The following is a 19,846-nucleotide window of genomic DNA, read 5'->3' as shown; positions in this document are numbered from 1 at the left end:
TGGTTATAGCTCCATAATGATGATGTCTATAGTTGAAACCTGTATTAAATGACCTCAGATCATTTCAGAAGATAAACAACATAAATCACCTGCGACTGCATAGTCTCTCATTAATATCATTTAAATAATTTACTATTTGAACAAGATGATTAGCCGGAGCAATTACTTATGTGATATCAGAGGATGTGCAACTTAGATAATAAGTTGTTTATCATCATACTTATATATAGTTCTCTTGATATTGGCAGTCATAATCTTCTTTAGTCAGCAGACTATAATTATATTATCACAAAAATAGTGAGCAATTTTAAATTTTTATTTCCTAATAAATGTAAACATTGGAGGATCACAAGTGCCATAGAGCCATAAATTAATAAATAATTAACTAAAAATACATTAAATAAATAATTTATTGTTCCTCTTATGCAGTAGAATTTGGATCTAAACTGACTGTTGCTGTGTACACTTTTACTACACGTCATAGTGAGATATGGTGCATCAGTTCTTTTGAAGACAGATTTACACAGCTGTGATACAGGAGAGTGGTTTTGCTTGTTATTTTTGCATCATTTATTTTTTTAAGATAAGAATTTAAAAAGAAAAGAAGAAAGAAACCAGCTTGCACATGTTTGTGTGTGTGACAGCAAGGGGAGCTGGGAGATTTGTAAGGATTTGGCAAGTGTCCCAGTGTATGGATATTTGCTCTTGGTATGACATTTGGTGTGACTTAAATCTCTACAAACACACAGACTCTCACACACACATGCGCGCGTGCCTGTGTGTGTGTGCACGTAAGCGCTCAGTCACAGATGTGCACTCCCAGCCAGCATCAGCAGCTGTAGCAACACCAAGGCCCTGACAGCAGGCTTGAGGCAGAGATTTCTGGCTGCACGTGGCACAGTGCAGCCTCCTGTTATTGCTGGACAGTTTGACAGACAAACTAAGCATCCATGCATTACAATACTGCATCCATCTGACCTCCTTGATGAAATATTACTTTCAAGAATGCATTTTTCATGTTTTTTTTTTTTTTTCCATAGTGAACATTGTAGGAATGGACTGCAGTGTTAGATTTCCTATCAGTCCTTTTGTGGTACTTTGAGGACGCAGTAGTCAACTTTAAAGACACACACACACAAACACACACATGCAGAGTCAAGAAACAAAACATCAAAGATCTTTAGCAGGATTCCAGCAAAAAAATAAAATTAAAAATCTGTGCACGGTCACATCCTCATGCAGACATCGAAGTGAAAATCCGATATTGAGCCACTAATGTCTCTCTGGGCTATTTTAAGCTCAATTTAAAATTGTAGCTCCCAGGTCTCTGCAGCCTGAAGAATAATTGTCCTATCTGAATGACATTAAAGAGTCGTACTCTAAAGATTTTTCTTTCATTTGAATTACTGGCTGTTTTACAGGTCCTCAAAAATATAAGGGTTATCGGATGTGATGATGAAACCCACAAAATGGTGTAAGTCCGAAATGAAATGCCAGGTTTTGAACCCAAGTGCGGCCTTTGATATATAAATATTTATGTAGGGTTTAAATTCGCAGAAGGGTCTCTGCAGTATGGAGAAACTGCGGCATTGTTTCCTTCATGGCCTCAGTTTATTATCTCTTTGTCTCTGCTTCTATTTCATGCTGGTTTTTAATGGGATGAGGGGATTTTTCACTCTGTCCTGCCCACCAGTCATTTGTCATCCCTGATTGTACTCTGTTTTTTACCACTCCACTCCTATAACTGTGTTCAATGTTAAAAGCTTATTTTTCTTGTTTTTTTTTTTTTATCTGCTGTGTGACTGAAAATAACTAACCTTACATACACACATATATCCCTCTCTGCTATAGAATATACACTCCTGCAGCTTGAGTATAGCCATAATTCTCTCAGACATAACCCAATTTTAACTTTGCACAGCCCCATGCTATTGTATGTTGATGTCCTGTCTGCACCATTTACTCACCTCAGCATTTCAAATGCTGAGAGCACTTCCGATTTATGTGCCGGAACCTACTTTATAAATGATTCAGCAAATTGTTTTCAAAAATGAACAGTGGAAAAAAGGAAATGGCAAAAAAAAGAAAAGCAAAATTGGCTTTCAAAATAGCAATAAGTCATAACACCAGGTTCTGGTGTGAAATGGTGTAAATTCAAGTGGCAAATTAAGGCTAGTTTCTATGCTAAAAATTGAATTAAGCTTTTACAGGAACAAATGCCGCCTTCAAAACCAGGTCTTTTCCAAGGACAACCATGCATTTTTCAAGAAGACAATGTGAAACCGCAGTCAACACACGTTACAAAGAGATGGTTGGGGACAAAAAGGTTGAACGTATCTCCCTGCCTGACCTGTCACTGATCAAGATGTGTGCATATTTTCAAAACAGTCAGAATTACATTTGGCTGTACATTTGCAGAACATTTGAAAAAATATAACACCTGAAAAGGTTGACTTCTGCTTTAGATGAAAAACTGCAACATTTTATAGTACTAAACAGTTTGCTATGACAACTATGTTCTGCAATGAAACCTACATGCTGAGTATTTTGAGTTTATGGTTTCCAAAAATAAAAATCATTGCCGTTTTTGTTTCATACAAGTTAGTTTACATTTTCATCACCATCCCACCTTTTTTGATATTTCATAATGGATGTAGAACTGCTCCAGTTTGAGTAAGTAAGCTGCAATAGCAAATCATCTTATACTGATTATGAAACCTTGATGATGTCATGGTGTGAGAGAATAATTACGCCTTTTGGTTTTTGTTTGCTTTGTTTTTAATGGACTCGAAACTGCATTTGTGGTTGGTAATGTGAACATCTCTGCAAGAGATGTATGATTCTCACAATAATGTTACATCAACTTGTTTGATCAAAACAATAGAGCCATTTAGCCATTAAGCATGTTGAAAAGAACACTGAGGATCCTCTTTCCTGCCCTTTAATAAATCCGGGACGTTGCTCTACACACAGGAAAGAGAACTTTTGTTAACAAAAATCTGCTCAGTGTATGTCAGCCAAACCCTCTGGACCTCTGCTTGTGTAGTAATATTTGCATTTTCAGCTAGAAGCGCTGTTCACGTCAGGTTAACCGATGCGGAAATTATTTTGCCCTTTAATTTCTCAACAATTTCATTTTTTAGATCTTTTGTCTTCACACTCTGTCAGCCTTCTGTGTTGTCCCCTTATGCCTGTAGGTCCCCTGCAGATGGCAGTGACTGTGCCCGGTCTCATGGGACTAAATGTCCCACAGTTGCTTAATTCTGCTGCCCGTTTCCTGTTTCCTCTGCTCCCTCTCTTGATCTTTTTAAATCCCCTCACCATACTGACATTGCTTTTGAATTTCAATCAGTGTGTTAAATTATATCTGCTTTAAGAAAACGGGTTTTGGCAGCCTTAGGCAGTAGGTCACAACTTCCAATGTGAGTCCAAAAATTATCACAGGTTTGCCAGTGTCAGGTCCTCTTAGACCGAGGATGAGTATTTTAATTTAACTTGCGCCTGTGAGAGTAGATTTAAATAGATAAAATAAACGCCTTGGCATACTTTATCTATGATCCTCAGGTCTCTGTTTGCCAAGCAGTTTTTTCTTTTATATTCTTACAAGCTGTTGCACAATAAAGTATGCTTAAATTCTGTTGCTTTGTAGATGACTAATCGTGTGTGAGGATGTTTTATGCAGCAGCATTGGCCCCTTACAAACACACAAACACACTCCTCCAGCTCTTTCGTTTTCCCCGTCGCTGAAAACAGTTTGAGTGCACATGAATGGCTTGACATGCTGTCATGGTAACTGCACGCCCCACACTGTCGGCCTGACAGACATTTCCGACCCAGCCAGGCGTCACCATAATGATGTTGCTGTGGCAACGCTGTAAATAACATAACATTTTCCTAAAAAGATGCGAAAAAAAGCTATGCCAAAAGATTTTTTTCAATAATTTTCAGGTGTGACCTTTTGTGGTAAACTTATGACCATGCTGGGACTCTACTACTTTTACACTGCAGTGCAAAAAGTATGAGCATGCCCTTGAACTTTTTGACATTGTGTCAAGTTTACTCACATTTTTATACATAACTCCACATAAAGTAGTGTACAATAAAATGTTTTTCAAAACTAATTTACAAATCCAAAAGGTATGGTACACATGTTTATGCATTCACCCCTTAATAAATAAAGTTTGTGGTACTACATTTCGGTGCAGTAAGAGCGAGATATCTATCGATTGTAGCAGCCCTGATCAACGTCTGATCGGCTGATTATTTTGTTTTGTTAACCAATTAAGATATTATTTTTAGATCATTTGAACCAGGTGAAGCTAAAACTCTGCCACTCGAGGAGTTCTCTAGACAGTTGTTTTTATCTTATATGCTATATGTCCATATTTTTTGTAGAAATTTGTGAGACCTCCTACATCTCTGCTTTAAACAGACTAATGATTTCTTGTTTTGAAAAATAACTCAAGCTCAGTCACATTTGGCAGGTTCATCTGTCATTTTTCAAGTCTTGCCGCAGACCCCCAATTTAGTTAACTTTGAACGTTGACAGGAATTTTGTAAAACTTTAATACTCTTTGAGCCAACCATTTTGTATGCTTCAAAATCAACTCTGATCAGCTTCCCTGCCCCTCTTAAAGAAAAGCGTTCCCACCACATGACACTGCCAGTACTACTATGTTTTACTGTGGGCCTGATGTATTTGGCAACAATTGTATTCTTCAACACATAGAGTGCTGTAAGTTGACAAAAAAGTTTGGTCTCATCAAACCAACATACCTTCTACCACATGGCCTGCCTGGTGTGTTCTTTTGTCTTCATCAGAGTGAAAGGGGCTAAAAACATAAGTACCTTAAGCCTTTTCAGATTTGTAAAAAAAAAATCAACTATCATCTTTCTTCCATTTCACAACTAAACACTACTTTTCATTGGTCTAGTGTATGTCATAAGATGCCAATAAAACAAACTTAGCTTGGTGGTTGCAATGTGGCAAAAGCGCAAGAAGTATTTGCACTTGTGCAGTCACTGTAGTCTACATGCCAATTGTAAGAAATTGTGGTCAGTTTGACCATTAGCGTGTCCCCCTTGTACAACAACAGTGAAAACACAGGACCCCTAAGTAGGTCAGTTGCTTGTTTGAGGTTGGGCAGGCTTATCTGGGCACACAGTGGTCCGGCTCAGTGGACCAGCTCCCTTTGTTCCACAGAGCGACTCCGCTGAGGGCTCCCACAGAAACCGCCAGCATCCTCACGGTCCTGGGGTCAAGCCTCAAAAGCAACACAGTTAAGAGTTCTGGTTGCTTCCTTGAAGATCTGAAGAGGTGTTATAATTCCTATGTGTGAGTGGATGTACATTTGAGACCAGCCGTAAGTTGCCCTTTCTGGCATGTTTGAATAACAACTGAGTGTTGTTTTGTAGCTTTTTTTATTATTATTTTGAAGATGTTTGGTCTGAACTTTTTGAGTAGTATACAGTAACAATTTCTGTCATTTTGACTTGCGTTAATTTTGTTGATTCTTCACAATTAGGAAGTTTGCCTAACTTGTTGGCAAGTTTGTACAACAGGCTTTAACTGGTTGCAGGATTTTAAAAGTTAGCCCAGTTTGGTGCAATGTTTTGTTCAAAACATTTTTAAATTAGTTATTAACATTCACAACTCTAGCAATTATGTAACAGGTCTCTTGACTAAGTTGTTTGTTGTTGGTCTAAGCTCATGAAAGCACACAGTATTTGTTGCTCAAAAACAAAATTAGATGCCCTTTAGCAACTGTCACCTGTCATGGATTATCACTGTCATATCACTGACATTTATTTATTTAAAATTGCTTAAAGAAAAACCTAAATTTGTTTTGTTGCAGAGCTCTGCATGATCAGGTTTTTTTTTTTTTTTTTTTTTTTTTTTTTTTTTTGCTTGTTTGCTATTTTGCTCCAGCCTTATTTGTGGGAATAATCATTTATGTGGTTTCAAGATAACACTGGGTCTTAACCAGGCCTACTTTTTTTGTATTTCAAGACCTTTAAAGGTAAATAAACATCTGCCTCACTTGATTGGTATATTTTCTTGCCTTCCCTACTTTGAAGAGTGGCTAAAAATTAAAAGTTCTGACTATTTAAGTAACATCACCTTTCAAGTTGCAAACTGCAATTAGACCCCTGTAACTGTGGGCGGAATATTTATTCATCAACTGATGTGAGACTTTTACTCACTTTGAGAAAACAGCTAACTACCAATAATGTAATGTCAGATTTCTAAAGATGGGATTTTGTTTAAATTAAATTTCCACTCACTGTTTGCTGTTTGAACCATAAAATGCACCAAATATCCCGAGTTGTGTCCGTGTGTGTGTGTCTTTGTGAGACCATGAATTGTGTTTACTGCAGACTTGGACCTCCTTTCAGTGTGATTTAAAACAAGCTTTGAATGTAAGGTGACCTGGATGCCAATGATGTCAGCCCCTCCATTCATGAAACACATGAATAATTGAGGTAGCCCAGCCTTGATGTACCGGCTCCGAGACGAGGTGGAATGCAAAGTGAAAGCCATCTCTTCTCTCATTTGCTCTATCTGCGTCTCTCACCATCTCTCACTGTCCCTCCCTCTCTTCTTCTCCCTTACGTCGTTTTGTATGTTCTCCCTCAGTCTCTGACTATGTGCTGTGGCGTGCAGTCGTGAATTCTTCCAAGCAGCAGCAGAAATCGCGAGATACGGGATCAGTTGGGCTCTGGGGGGAAACAGTAAGCAGGCAGCTGGAGGGGTAAAGGAGGAAGAGATGGAAAAGGAAAGCGATAGCTCATTACGGCAGAAACAGACAAAGAGCAGTAAATGAAATCAAAAGGAAGAAACGGAGTGTGAAATCCAGCCTCAGAGTCCATCTGTTGGGATCTCTTCCTCTGATGTACCTGCCTCCTCCTTGTGCTTTTCCTCTCATCGTTCTGGCATGCTCCGGAACGCACCCATCATTCCTTTTCGCTCCCCCTCCCTGCTCTACCCCCCATCTCCTTTTCTTCCTCCTGTGCATCATCCGATGCTCCGGCTATATGAATGAAGCCGTCTGAAAGGAGCTTGTTGCTGCTGAGCACCTCTCTACATGGCTACAAGCAGGTTAGTGGTGACTGTTTACCTTTCTGCATTCAGTCTCAGTCAAGCAGCTGGTTGCTTGTGCATTGATTAGCTTCCCTGTCTGGAAATATCAACATGTACTTTATAGGAAATGAGTTCAGGGAGAGGTAGGTGGGAGTTGGGGGGAGGTGGCTACATCGCAGACCACCAGTGTCTCTTCTTTGGCAGGTGGTGTTAAGGGCGATGTAAGCTGGTTATTAGGAGATCAGAGCTGGCCAGGGAAGATCAGTGGCCCTAAGCCTGCAGGAGAAAATCTCCCCGCCTTTCCCGCCCTTGCCTTTTCCAGCTTCCCCCTCTCTCTTCCTCTCTCTCTCCATTATCTATCCGCTACCTTTCTTCTTTTTCACACCTCGTGAGAAAACAGCGCGCGGTCCGCGGGATGATCCGCTGGGTGAGCAGCTCATTACAGGGAGTTACCTACGAGGACATGGTCGCGTTCGAGTGTGTGACGGCGGCTGACCAGGGCTGCTACGGCGAGGCTCTCAGAGACTGTGTTGTTCACCAAGGGTATGACGTTCTCTCACGTGCTTGTTGGAGGCTGCCTGAATGCGAGGGGAATGAATGGGTGGAAGTGGGATGGGCTTGGTTATATAATTCGACCTGTTCTTGCGTTTATTTAAATGAAGAGGTGATGTAGTAATGATCCAGACGATGTTGCTAATTTTATCCACTTAGTGGGAGCGAGCGAGGCGTGATGTGTTTCTGCAATGAGTTAGGCGAATGTCCTCTGCATCCATGTTGATGTCTGCCCCCGTGCTGCATGATGCATTTCTGTGTGAGCGTGCTCACGGCGAACCTCGTGGTTCTTTTCCGACTGGTGCAGAGCTGAACGACAAGTGCCAGATGGGTATTTTCCAGGATCAGCAAAACTGTGAAAACAACTGGGGGCCCTCGAAAAGGCCCGGAACTCTGTTCCATTGTGAAGCCGAACGTTTGGACAGACTGAGCCGGCAGGATTTAGGGCTTTACAGCCTATTTAATGAAAAGACTGTTACAAAGTGGAATGTTGTTTTCCCCCCCTTTTTTTAGGTATGTTTGTTACAACTTGACCCTTTTAATGACTCAAACATCCAGGATTATTTCTGACTGAAAGCTTGAAGGTTCCTCTGTAAAAATATGGGCTTTGCCCATTAGATTTTGGGACCCAAGTCAATCACGCTGTGCAAAAGGATATGTCAGGACCAGTATGCCAGAACACCCGTAGCAAGAATTTGATTACCTAATTTAGGAAAAATTTATACATATTGATATATTCATAATATAATCACTATGAACTATGTTCAGAATTAGTTCTTGTTAGGGTTTGGTTCGGCTCATATAGATTTGTGGTATTGGTGATCTAGGGTTTTCAATCTTGTTTATATGTTTCATTCTCTCCTATTGTCTGTTTACTCAAATTGTATAATCAATTCCTAAAACAGCTGCTCTCATGCACATATGTTAATGGTGTGTTTGTTGTTGGAGTACAAAATGAGGTCAATTCTGACTCACAATCACTCTATTTAGATAATGCCTGTGACCGGTAAATGGACTTAATTTACCAGTATTACTAACCATTCAAAGCACTTTAAGCTAGAGCCAGTTACACTCACGAACCCACACAACTTGGGGTTTAAGTGCCTTGCCAACATCAACATGTGGCAGGAGGAAACTGCCTCCAACCTCCAACCGTCCGATTCCAAGATAATTACCCTACTCAGTGAGCCACAGTGGCCCAATTTTGGCAATTTAATTGCCTCACAACAGCTAACAAAATTGTCATGTAAATTAAAGTCACTTGGCCGGTTATTTCGGCTCTACCTACTTGCATAATTGAGAAAGAAGTAAGAAGAAAAACAGCAAAGACAAAGAACTTAAGTTCTTTGTCTTTGCTGCAAACCCATCTAGAGACCCCTGATTGACAAAAAGAGCCTAAAGATTATGGGAGATCCATTTGTTATTGTTATTTGATTATTGGGTTACAACTATTGCCTCTGTCTGCGTTACATTCCTGTGGCCACACTCTACATAGCAGTCATTGAGCTCACATTTTTGTGCATGTAGCACCACAGGCTTTTCCAGAAAAAAATATTTACAGAATGAATGACCACAAAGTGATGTGTGCCCTGATTTCCAGGTTAATCCTCAAGCATAATTTATTTTAATGTTAGTGTCAGGCATCGCATACTATACCATAAAAGGTACCTATGAAAGGATTATTTTAAAAAAGTAAATTAGGCCAATCTTACTGTGTTTTTATATGACTCACCTATAATTCGTCTTAAAATGGTGCTCTTTTCAGATTAATCGTAAGTGAACAACAGGTTTGGACACATTTCTCCTGATTCATGAAAAAGCGCAATTTGTCTTGACATGCAATAATGGCAAATATTCAAATTCAAATCTGAATACCTTTCTAGTACAATACAAATCTAAGTCTGTTCCCCTTTGACTGTTAAAATTGCTTTAAAAGAGGGACAGTGAGAGAAAATTCGGATTTGTTTGTTCAACAGATCGTACAAAAACAGAGCTACTGGGAAATAGTTTTAGTCAAGGGCCCCAATAGCAGTCATTGAAAATCCCTTGATTTGTACCTGAAGTGAATACAAGACAGTTAATCAAGACAACTTCATTATGAGTCTGGTGTCACCATTGAAAAAACTGAAATAATATACTGCTCCCACATGATGTAGTGTGTATTGCAAAGCTTGGGAGTTTATTAATGTGTAAATATGAACCAAGTCAGTGAGCACAATATAATCTCTGTATGATTATGTCAGATTTCTGATACACAAGGACAGCTGGATCAATGTGGAGACAGCTAGGACAGTGTTCAACATGTCCTAGCTTACATGTTGAACACTGACTCTGAACCTCAACTTTCTTACCAGTATGTGTGTTTTAAGAATCGGTGAATGTGACTTGTGCTGTAAAATGAGGTTTGTACTGTGGATATTGCTAGAAAACTGCTACGTAGATTTTCATTTCTGGAAACTGCTTTTTGTGAAGATTATATTTGATTAATTCTTTAAATTAATGCCATCAGTGTTTTGGAAGAGAACATCTGCTCCAAATATGCTCAACCATGAACAAAAGCTTTCAATTAAGATGTCTACATACCTATGATCACAGGATATAAACTATTTCTGAAAGAACAAAACTCTTGATATAAGCATATGCAATGAGCTTCCTGTAGGGATATTTCTTTATATTAGTAGAGAAATATCCTTTGTTTCCCTAATGTACCCGTTACCCCCACAACCCAAGCTCAAAGGCGGAAGAAAGTGTTTGAATGGATGGGGATTAAAGATATTTTATACTTGTTACTCCTTTGTCTTTAAGTTCCATAAAACTACTTTCCATATTTTAGAAATCTACAATCAATAGATTCCTGTCTTCTTTGTTTTGTTTCTTTTTCGCTTGGTATCATTGCTGTTGTATCTTTTCTTTTTTTCCCAAGTTTGTAAAAATAGGCCGGCGTCCAAAATAAGGTCACCTGTGTTGTCACGTAAAGTGTTTTATAAAAACACTTGTCTACCAAACCTAAAATATTACATTTAATTACTAAATGAATATTCTTCTTTTGTATTAATCTATCACTAACAAGTCATTGAGGAGTCTGTCTGTCTCTGTTGCCTTCGTGATATCAATTCAATTCTGCACTTCATTTGGTTGTTGTTAGCATGTGTTTCACACACTGAGTGGTATTCTGTCATTAAAACCACCAATTCCCTCAGGTTCATTAGTTGTTGCACCGCTAGACCTCCAAAGCACATAGGAGTGCTGCTTGATAGCTTCTTTAAGTGTCACCACTTTTAATTTTGCAGGAAGCAAACAAGTTATGACATTTATGTTATATTTGTATTGTAGGTACTGAATTGAGGAAGCTATGTACAGTTTTACGAGCTTCGGAACATCTTATTTATTTATTGTCATTTCCCGCCCTGTCCAGAGACCCCCCCCCCCAAAAAAAAAAAAAAAAAAAAAACTCAGGTAGTCAGTGTTTTTGTTTCCTGCTGCAGTTCGTAGCAAAGCCTTTGTGATAGATGCTTTTGTCTGCGCTGCTGCAGGCTTGCCTAAGCATCATGGTCGCTCTCTCCACACTTACCTTGCTGGTTCAAAGAGCAAACTGTTGTGTGAATGACTGATCTGGTTGAGTCATTCATATGCTGATGACGGATCTGTGTTTCCATTGTTTGCTGCCATGTATCTGGAAAAGAGAGGTGATCTGCAAATTTCTCTCCTGCTCAAAATCAAGTGGGTGTTTCTGTGCCGGAGGACGCGTGTCTGTCAGCATGAGAGGAGAGAATTACGTGTTTTGTTAGCTATAACCCAGAGAGCACAGTTATAAAGGTGCTCTAATTGTCACATTTATTTAAATATATCCTTTTATTTTGTACATAACAAGCCAAGATGAACTGTCATCCTTAATCCTTCAAAAGTCAATTAATTTAGTCTTTTAGACAGTTTGTAACTTTGCAGTTTTCTTCTTTATATAACTGATCCTACCTGATTGTCCATCAGTCCTATTTCCACAGACAAGCCTGTAAATCCTATTTACTGTGAAAACTATTGATAATACAAGGTTTAAAAATCTTTGAGAAGGAACAAGTAAGTTTATATTGTATATTTTTTTTAAATAAATATCTTGTTTGAGCTCTCTATGTCTTTGTGTCCTCGAAGTCCATGAGCCGTCTGTAGCAGTCAGACAGAAGATGCCAGCTCTGCTCCTTATAATTCAGGGTTCTGATCTGCTCTGAAGTTGTGCAGATCAGTAATTCATGATCAGTCACAGCAGCCACTAGTCAACAGTGATATAAAAGCTTACATAATGCCATGCCAAGAAACCGAGTCCTGGCAGGCCTGCTGTCACACAGATCACTTACAGAGCCTTTTGTTAGCTTCTCTCCGGAACTGGACAACTTCTTGCTAAGCTGTAGTTGCGCTTGATTTTAAGTGTCTGTTAAACAGAGACATTGTTGAATTGCAGATGGTAACCTTTTGGTTTTTTAAGGATCATAATCATGCATGTTTTGAGACAAACATCTTAACATATCCAAAATTAGGAAGTTAAAAAACTAAGCCTTTTAAAAGCACATGCTATTGCATATCATTTGTATGAGAACAATTCAGTATCTCTGTCTTAATCTCTGTTGCACTGTCCATAGTCAGAAAGGTGTAACTCAAGATTCATTGGGGTAAAAGAAAGACGTGGAATGATTTCCAGACTTTCTATTTTATATGATTTGACTTTAACAGAAACACAATTGGGTGTTGTGTCAAGTATTTTGATTGGTGAAGAACTCACATGTATCTGTAGTAGTGAGAATAAGAAGTCTTAGGTTTGTCTTGTTAATGTTTTTCTCAGCTGTTGTTGACTTATTTTTTCTGCTTATATCCTGTTGGCTTTGTTAGCACACAGTTCCTCAAACTTATTAAGCTTAAAGTGATGTGTAGTAAGTCAGGTGAAAACTGTGTTTGTTTTAAATCTGATTTTGGGTGAGAGGTAGTATTGATTCACTCTGATTTACAAAGTCCTGATTTTGATCTGCTTCAGGAGTAGATATCAGTCTAGTTAGGTGTGTTTAACTGATAAAACAAAGTGAGAGACAATGGAAGACAAAATATTAATTTGGAAGTTGAGAACAACAGTATTTTATATGACACCACTCATTCTTTTTTGGCACTGTCAATCTCAAATTATCCACGTATGCTTCTTTGAGCATTTCTAGGGTTTGCAGCAGAGCAGAGACAAACATAGAGTAAATCAGAGTCTGCTGCTCCTCCAAAGGCACTTTGGGCCTGCTGGCTGCTATTCTGATGAATGCTCTCTCCCTTCTAATTCTGTGACTTTTTGTTTCAAATGAAACCATGTATTCTTTTTTTTACACTTCGCAGTTATATGCTACTTTGAGTTGGCCTATCAATGTTTTTAATTGTGAAAGGACAATTTATTTGTAATGGTATGCATACCTTTCTACAAAAAAAGACAAATACATAAACAGATTTTTTTTGTCTTTTTGTTTTTCAGCACTGCCAGTAACTCAAACAAGAGCTCGCCCACCTGCTCACCAGTCCTGCGTAAACGTTCGCGCTCTCCCACACCTCAGAGCCAGGAGGGTGAGAACATGGTGGAGAAGGGTTCAGACCACTCCTCCGACAAGTCTCCCTCCACACCTGAGCAGGTCGTCCAGAGAACGTACTCTGTGCAGTCGGCGCGAAGTGGTGGAAAGAACTCCAAGGTGAGTCCTGGAGACAGATTTGTGTTTATTTAACATCTTTTCTCAACAGATAAACATGTCAGAAATTTCTAGTAGAAATGTCTGTACTTTCCCCCCTATCTTCAACCAGAATAGGTTTTTATATTTCAAACAGTAAAACCATATTAAGCTCAAGTAGTGGATGAAAGTGGATGAAAGTCTGTATATAGTACTACATTTTATGCGCCAATAAGTTGTCTTAGCAATGAGGCTATAGACTGCTATACTCTCTAAGCAGCAGGGGTTTTTTTGTTGTTGTTTTTTTCATTTTAGTGTGAAGAGTGTATATTTGCTTCAAATAATTGATTTCAATCACTCCAATTACTTGCATGGCCACAAAAGGACAACACCTTCATATGCAGACTGCTTCTACAAGCATTTTAAAGGAATGGCTCATTCTGTGTTAGTGCAACATGGTCGCAGCCTAACTGAACAAGTCCAGTCATGAAATCTCCTCGCTTCAAAATAGTCTAATATCAATTGTTAGTGATAACTGCTTGAATAAATTAGAGAAATAAAATCAAATTAGCTATGAAGTGGTAGACCACATAAAACCTCAGTGTGGGATCATCAGATGCTGAAGCCCATTGTGTACAGATGTAAGCAGCTTTCTTCACTGTCAGTAATCATAGATATCTAAACTTCTTGAGGTTTTCAGATTAGTTCAGTAATGCAGTGTAGAAAGCTTCATGGAATGGGATTCGACAGTAGAGCAGATGTACTTAAGCACCAACTCCAATGTACAGCATTAGTCAGTGGTGAAAAACAAACGACCACTGGACTGCAGAGCATGGAGACGCGTTCTCTGGAGAGATGAATCCCACCTTTCTGTGTAGCAATCCAATGCATCCCATGGATTAAGAATGGGGTGCTCTATATGGTGTGTGTGTGATAAGCACACACTCAGGGCAATATGCCTCCAGTCACTATTTCAGCGATTTGTGGCAGACAGTAGCTATATAGATCCTATCAAACACTACTGCGAGGACTAAATGTTTTTTGCAGGGATAGAAATGTTGATTCATTCACTCAAGCTTTTTATATCTGTTTCACGCAAAGCAACTTTATAGAGGCTTGTCTAGTTTTCAACTGTCAAGTGTTGAAAGAAAGTGAAGTTTAAAATACTTAGACTTAGACTTGTACTTTATTGATCCCTTGGGAAGACTCCCTCAGGAAATTGAAGTTACCAGCAGCTTACAGGCAGAAAAGTGGCACACAGTGCGCAAAAAGGTTTCAATATGTCTAAGAATGTCCATCAAGTACTTTCTCTTGAGGAATATGACACAGAATTGTACCGCCACCAGTGCAGACATTGCTCAATATTTGCAGCTGTTTTCTTACAGTGCAGTGAAGATTTTTTATATAATATCCTTGTCTCAAGAGACATTAGCCTGTGCAAGTAAAACCAATAAGGTCAGACTTAAAACCTCTCAGACTTGTGCACAGTTATTGTCTATCTGCAGAATCATTTGTCCTAAGAAGAAAGGCTACCATCAATCCTTTGTGTTGCCAGAAGTGATGCATGTTGATGGAATATGCTTTTGATGTTTTATTTCCACAAGAGGAGAGAGATTTAGTCACAGTTTGACTTCAGAAAACACCCGCGAATAAAAGGTAGTATCAAGACATCCTTGAAGGAACAAGTTTAAAAAGATAAGGAAAAAATGTAGACGATACAAAACAACACTTTCTGTCTTATTTACATCATTCTGCAAATAAGTCAACAGACATCCATGATCATGCTGTGTGTTTTCTCATTTTACCGTTAAATTCTAAGCATAATTCATCCATCCTAACCTCATACATCACTGATGTTAGAAATCACTCTCTGATTGTGTTTTCTTTCAATTGTCATTGCCTCTTCAACATAATGTGCTTCTTCTCTCTTCGCCTCTCTGCTGCTGCTCCATGTCACATGATAACATGTTTCATCTGATAAATACTGCTCACCTCTTCTGTTGTTTCTTTCTGCTTTCTTTTTTTTTTTGCTTACATTTTTCTATCTGATTTTGCTTTGTTCTTCTCTTGTTTGCATGCTAGTCTCACAAGCGACTTTCCAAAGTAAGCATTTCTCTTTTTTTCTGTCTCTCCAACTTTTCTATGCCCATTCCTACACCACTTGTGTTGTGTGACGTCTTGTTAAAATGTCTAGTGTTTCGCCTCCTTATCTTTAACCCATGTTGTAAGTCCATAACTGTAGCAGGGGAACTTTTCGTTTTTCTCTGATGCTGTATTTTCCTGTCTTTGTGATTACATGAATATTTAGCAATTGTCTCATGCTATTTAATATATCTTTAGCATTTTGAATGAAAACTGGAAGTTTCAGTATTTCTGGATCAGTCTACATTTTCATGCTAATTTAACTGTAAATGTAATTGTGAGAGGAAAACTGTAATATAGTCAATGGTAGAATTTTAAACATTTTTAGATCCACAATATAAGTTTTTCCAAAAACCTTTTCTTCTTCATCTCTTGTTTTGCAGTGCCTCTTTACCTCCCTTGACTCACCTAATTTTCTTTTTTGGTAATTAAAGCTGAATAACTCCTTTACCATATAAATATTATCCCTGCAAATCCAACATCTTAGAAAAAAATTCAACTTATTTATTAAGATTCTACTCCATCACTTGTGAAACCATCCTGTTTCCTCAGGATGGATTTTAATAGCATATTGTTGAAAAATCTGCCTTGAAAAGGCACATAAAACATGTCATATTTTAGTATGTTTAAATTACAATATTGCACAAAATTTTTCAGACACGTTGAACTTTTTCAAGGAAACTAGTAATTTCTTATGGCTCTTGTTTAGCAGATCAAAACAAAGTATCAATCAAATAAGTTGGACGTGCTGGGAAAATGATACTTTTGCGAATGCAAGTATGGGATGCCTTACTTAACAGTTTCCTGAAATCAATAGCATGATGTTGCCATGCTTAACAGTTGGAAGAATGTGTTTAGGTTTATGTGCAATCCCCCCGAAAAGATCAAATCTTGGTAGGTCTGCAGTGTCATACGCTTTCTAATTTTAGATTATGTATTGAACCGAAGTCCCTGAAGTTTTCAAGGTTTGGGTCTTTTGCCGGTTAAGAAACAATCTTTCACATAACATTGCACTATTCATATTTGAGCTGAAATTAAGTATCCTGCTAATATTGGTCATTGCAGTCTGTTTGTGACCATGCTCTTGGAAAGTCTTCTTGTCACAAATGCACACACACACATACACACACCTGCACACATGCTAACTAAACACATTTATTTTCTGTGCTACGGTCAAAAGCTGTGCTGTTGCAGTACCCCAACTAAAACCTCTTTGGGCCACTGTGGTCACATGACCCATAAAAGTATGAGGTCATCCAGGCAACGTGAGTCCGATCATCCTAACTCTAATGCAATCCAAATGAGAGTGCATTCAGCAGAAACAGACAGCCTGTGCCTCACCATGAGAATGGATTAATGATGACAGGAGTGACAGTGGTGCAGCAAAAAATCAATCAGGCTTCTCATGTAACGGCACCAGCTACATGAACTGTCAAATTTAGTCATGCGCTCAGATTTTTTTGCGTCAACCAGTGCTTTTTTTTTTCTTTTCAGTTGTAGTTACTATCCATAGAGTTGCATAAAAACTTTAAGCCTCACCTTTTACTTTCCCATCTTCCATGTCTATCTGTGTCCATCCTATTCACTGCTTTGGTTAACTTTTCGTTTTCTCTGTAATTTCCTTTCAGTATGACAGACTTAATCTGATTAAAGTAAGGATTTTATCTTTTTTCACCTGACCTGCTAAAAAACCCTGCTGTCCCTTTAATGAATCCCTCAGCCCAACTCTTTCTTTGTAGTGTAGCTCTGTCTACAAAGACTTCCCTTTGACAGTGTCTCTCCTTTCTGCCTTTTCCAGAGCTTCTTACCTCCTTTGAAATGCTAATTAGTAGAAATGACATTATCACCTTGTGGTTATCCAGTTTTCTTCCAGACTTGGAGAAAGAAAACTTCTTTACACTCCCCAAACGACTACTTGTTTTTAGTCTTAAGTTTTTAATATGCTTACCTGTAAACTTTACAGCCAACAACTACAAAGAAGCAACAAAGAGCATTGTATTTTTTATCAGCACAGGTGAAATGAGGAATAATGTTTTTAGTATTCTTATGGAGTACAACAAAATATGTTGAACCCTAGCTAAAACCAAATCTCCCCTTGTTCATGTTTCCACACAAAGCAGCACTTTTAGTGCCATACATCCAGCTGATAGGGGAAAATAGCACTTAAATAATCCAGCAAAGTATTACTTTAAAATGAAGGTAAACCCCAGTGATTCACCAAACTGGTTTTCCTGAATAATACTAATTTCCAGTTTTCTTTGTGATCTGACCAGCAGATACTGATTATGTCTGATTTTAATTTGATTTTCTAAAAACTCTAACACATAAAAGAGAAAAAGGGACTGCCCGTTCTTTGATAGCAGTAATAGTTTTGACCTGAACTAAAGTAATTACACAGTAACCACACAAAATGTGGCTAAAGTGAACACAGTTGGTGTGTTACTGCAGAAGAAAATGGTAAAAAATTCTCAGCTTTGGTACATATAATGAATGAAGACAAAGATGGTCAGTATTTAATCTCCCCATTACTAATCAAAGCTGATCAATGGAAGAAAAATGCATTTTTTAATCAAGCAAGCTGACATGTGTATTTCTATTAAAAAATAAGAAAAAAATAAGACTGTTAATAATCATAGATTTTTTTTTTATTTTTGGGCCATTTTTAGTAGCCATTTAGGATGCTAATTATTCAAATGAATGTGTTTATAAATTTCTGTTGTTATGATTGCTTTGTGAAAGTCCTGCTTTTATGTTGATAATTAATAACCATTGTATGGAAAGTTTGTCTTACTGAGTCATAAAATGCCACAAAGTTCACAAAATTTTAAGATATAAGTATCTATTTATCTGAAATACGTATATAAACATTATTGTATTGATTATTATTATAACATTGATTGTCGGCTTCATGAGAGCATCACTTAAAAAATATATTTAAATAATATGATTTACCAAGCTTTGTAATCGCAGTACTTTATGTAGCTGATGTAACGAAGTAAGCAATTTGATAATCACTTTAACTCAATTCAGCACTGATGAATAAAATATATTTGGATAAAATGTGTGTCCACCCATTCCTATTGTACAACATGCTGTGTCCAATGCCAAGAAATTCAGTGTTATTGTGTTGTCAAAACATCAGTAATGGATATCTTTGCCACTTCCTGTACCAGTTATCAATTCTCTTTGGTTTTCTTTGTCAAACAGCACATGTCTATGAAAGGATAAAACAAGGGCTTATTTTTACTGCAATAGTTTGACATTACCCACCCTAAAAAAAACACCCACTTTCTTTTTTTGTTTGAGTAGGGGATGTTTTTCTTCTTTTATCAGTTTAATTCATTTAAAATGGACCATTTATACTCAATCACCATATAATTATTCTCTCTTGGTAAAATAACACTCAGCAACACAAAAACAAAAGGTCTCCCTCTAACGTACATGGAGCTCTTTCCCCTGCACTGGCCTCCAAGTATTTCCACACTCATGCCTCTGTCACCTTCAAATCAGATTAGCCCACATTATCTCAGCGATCGTCACTGCTAGGCCTGAGGCCAGAGGCTGCAGCTCACTGTTTCTGATGGCACCAACAGAAAATAACCAAGGCTTCGTGGCAACTGTTAGCCTTGTTTTAAGTCATAATAAGTAATAAGTTTTAAGCATACTATAATGCGTCACTTTGACCGTGTGTAAAAATTCCTACTATAGTTTGAGATCTTTTTCCAATCAGGGAAAACATTTTGCCTATGTTGAACTTTTTGGAGAAATGAACACGGGTATTACCAGTTGTCTGTCATGCAAAACGTCATCCTTTAATTCCCTTTCCTCTCCCCATGTGCAGTCCTTCACATGTTTTTCTATCATGATAAGCTTCTTCTTTTTCTTTTGGACTTTTGTTTATGGTAGTTTTACTGCAAAGCTACATGAGGTTTCTAACATGTAAAGCACGTGTTCTTTGTTAGAGTTTTCTCTGCTGCCCTCTGCTGTCTGAAAACTATAACAGACTGAATGGTTAGAGGATAAAGTATAATTGACTAGTTCTGAACAATTCGGTATTTCATTTCAGTTCAAAGAACTTACATTTTAATTTCTGCATTACATGGTTGAATTCCATGTGATATTTATAGAAAAAGCTGTTGAGGAAAAAGCAATTTAACTTTAAAATCTTTCTTTAGTCGAAAATCTTTCTTTGACAAAAGCAAGTTTTAGCCATTGCTTAAAAAAAATAAATTTTCAATACAAATTGCAAAAAATAAAATAAAAGCCTAATTCTAATGTAGGCTTAAGACTTTTTTTAAAAAAATCAAAACTAATTGATTTCGCCTGTACATGAAAGTTAGAAAATCTACCCTTCTACAGCAGTGGCACTTAAGTGAACCTTGAATTTGTT

The 19,846-nt window shown here is 37.9% G+C and overlaps 1 protein-coding gene across 9 annotated transcripts in view; it reads left to right on the top strand.

Moving 5' to 3' along the window:
• The window catches only part of gramd1bb (GRAM domain containing 1Bb), a 99,073-nt gene that overhangs the window by 54,896 nt on the left and 24,331 nt on the right, over positions 1-19,846 (top strand). For 4 of the 9 annotated variants that reach the window (XM_055028004.1, XM_055028006.1, XM_055028005.1 and 1 more), the window contains 3 exons: positions 13,128-13,338; positions 15,397-15,417; positions 17,085-17,108. In XM_055028004.1, the coding sequence (XP_054883979.1) occupies positions 13,128-13,338; positions 15,397-15,417; positions 17,085-17,108 (256 nt within the window). Of the gene's footprint in view, positions 1-6,210; positions 7,100-7,483; positions 7,625-13,127; positions 13,339-15,396; positions 15,418-17,084; positions 17,109-19,846 lie in introns of those variants that run through there. The other 5 variants (XM_055028007.1, XM_055028010.1, XM_055028008.1 and 2 more) reach the window with 3 other exon arrangements.

The sequence above is a fragment of the Poeciliopsis prolifica genome, unplaced genomic scaffold, assembly GCF_027474105.1.
Source record: "Poeciliopsis prolifica strain line A6 unplaced genomic scaffold, Auburn_PproV2 SCAFFOLD004, whole genome shotgun sequence".
NCBI classification, from domain to species: Eukaryota; Metazoa; Chordata; class Actinopteri; order Cyprinodontiformes; family Poeciliidae; genus Poeciliopsis; species Poeciliopsis prolifica.
Note: the sequence above shows the minus strand (reverse complement) of the source record. Positions and strands in the feature narration are given on the sequence as shown.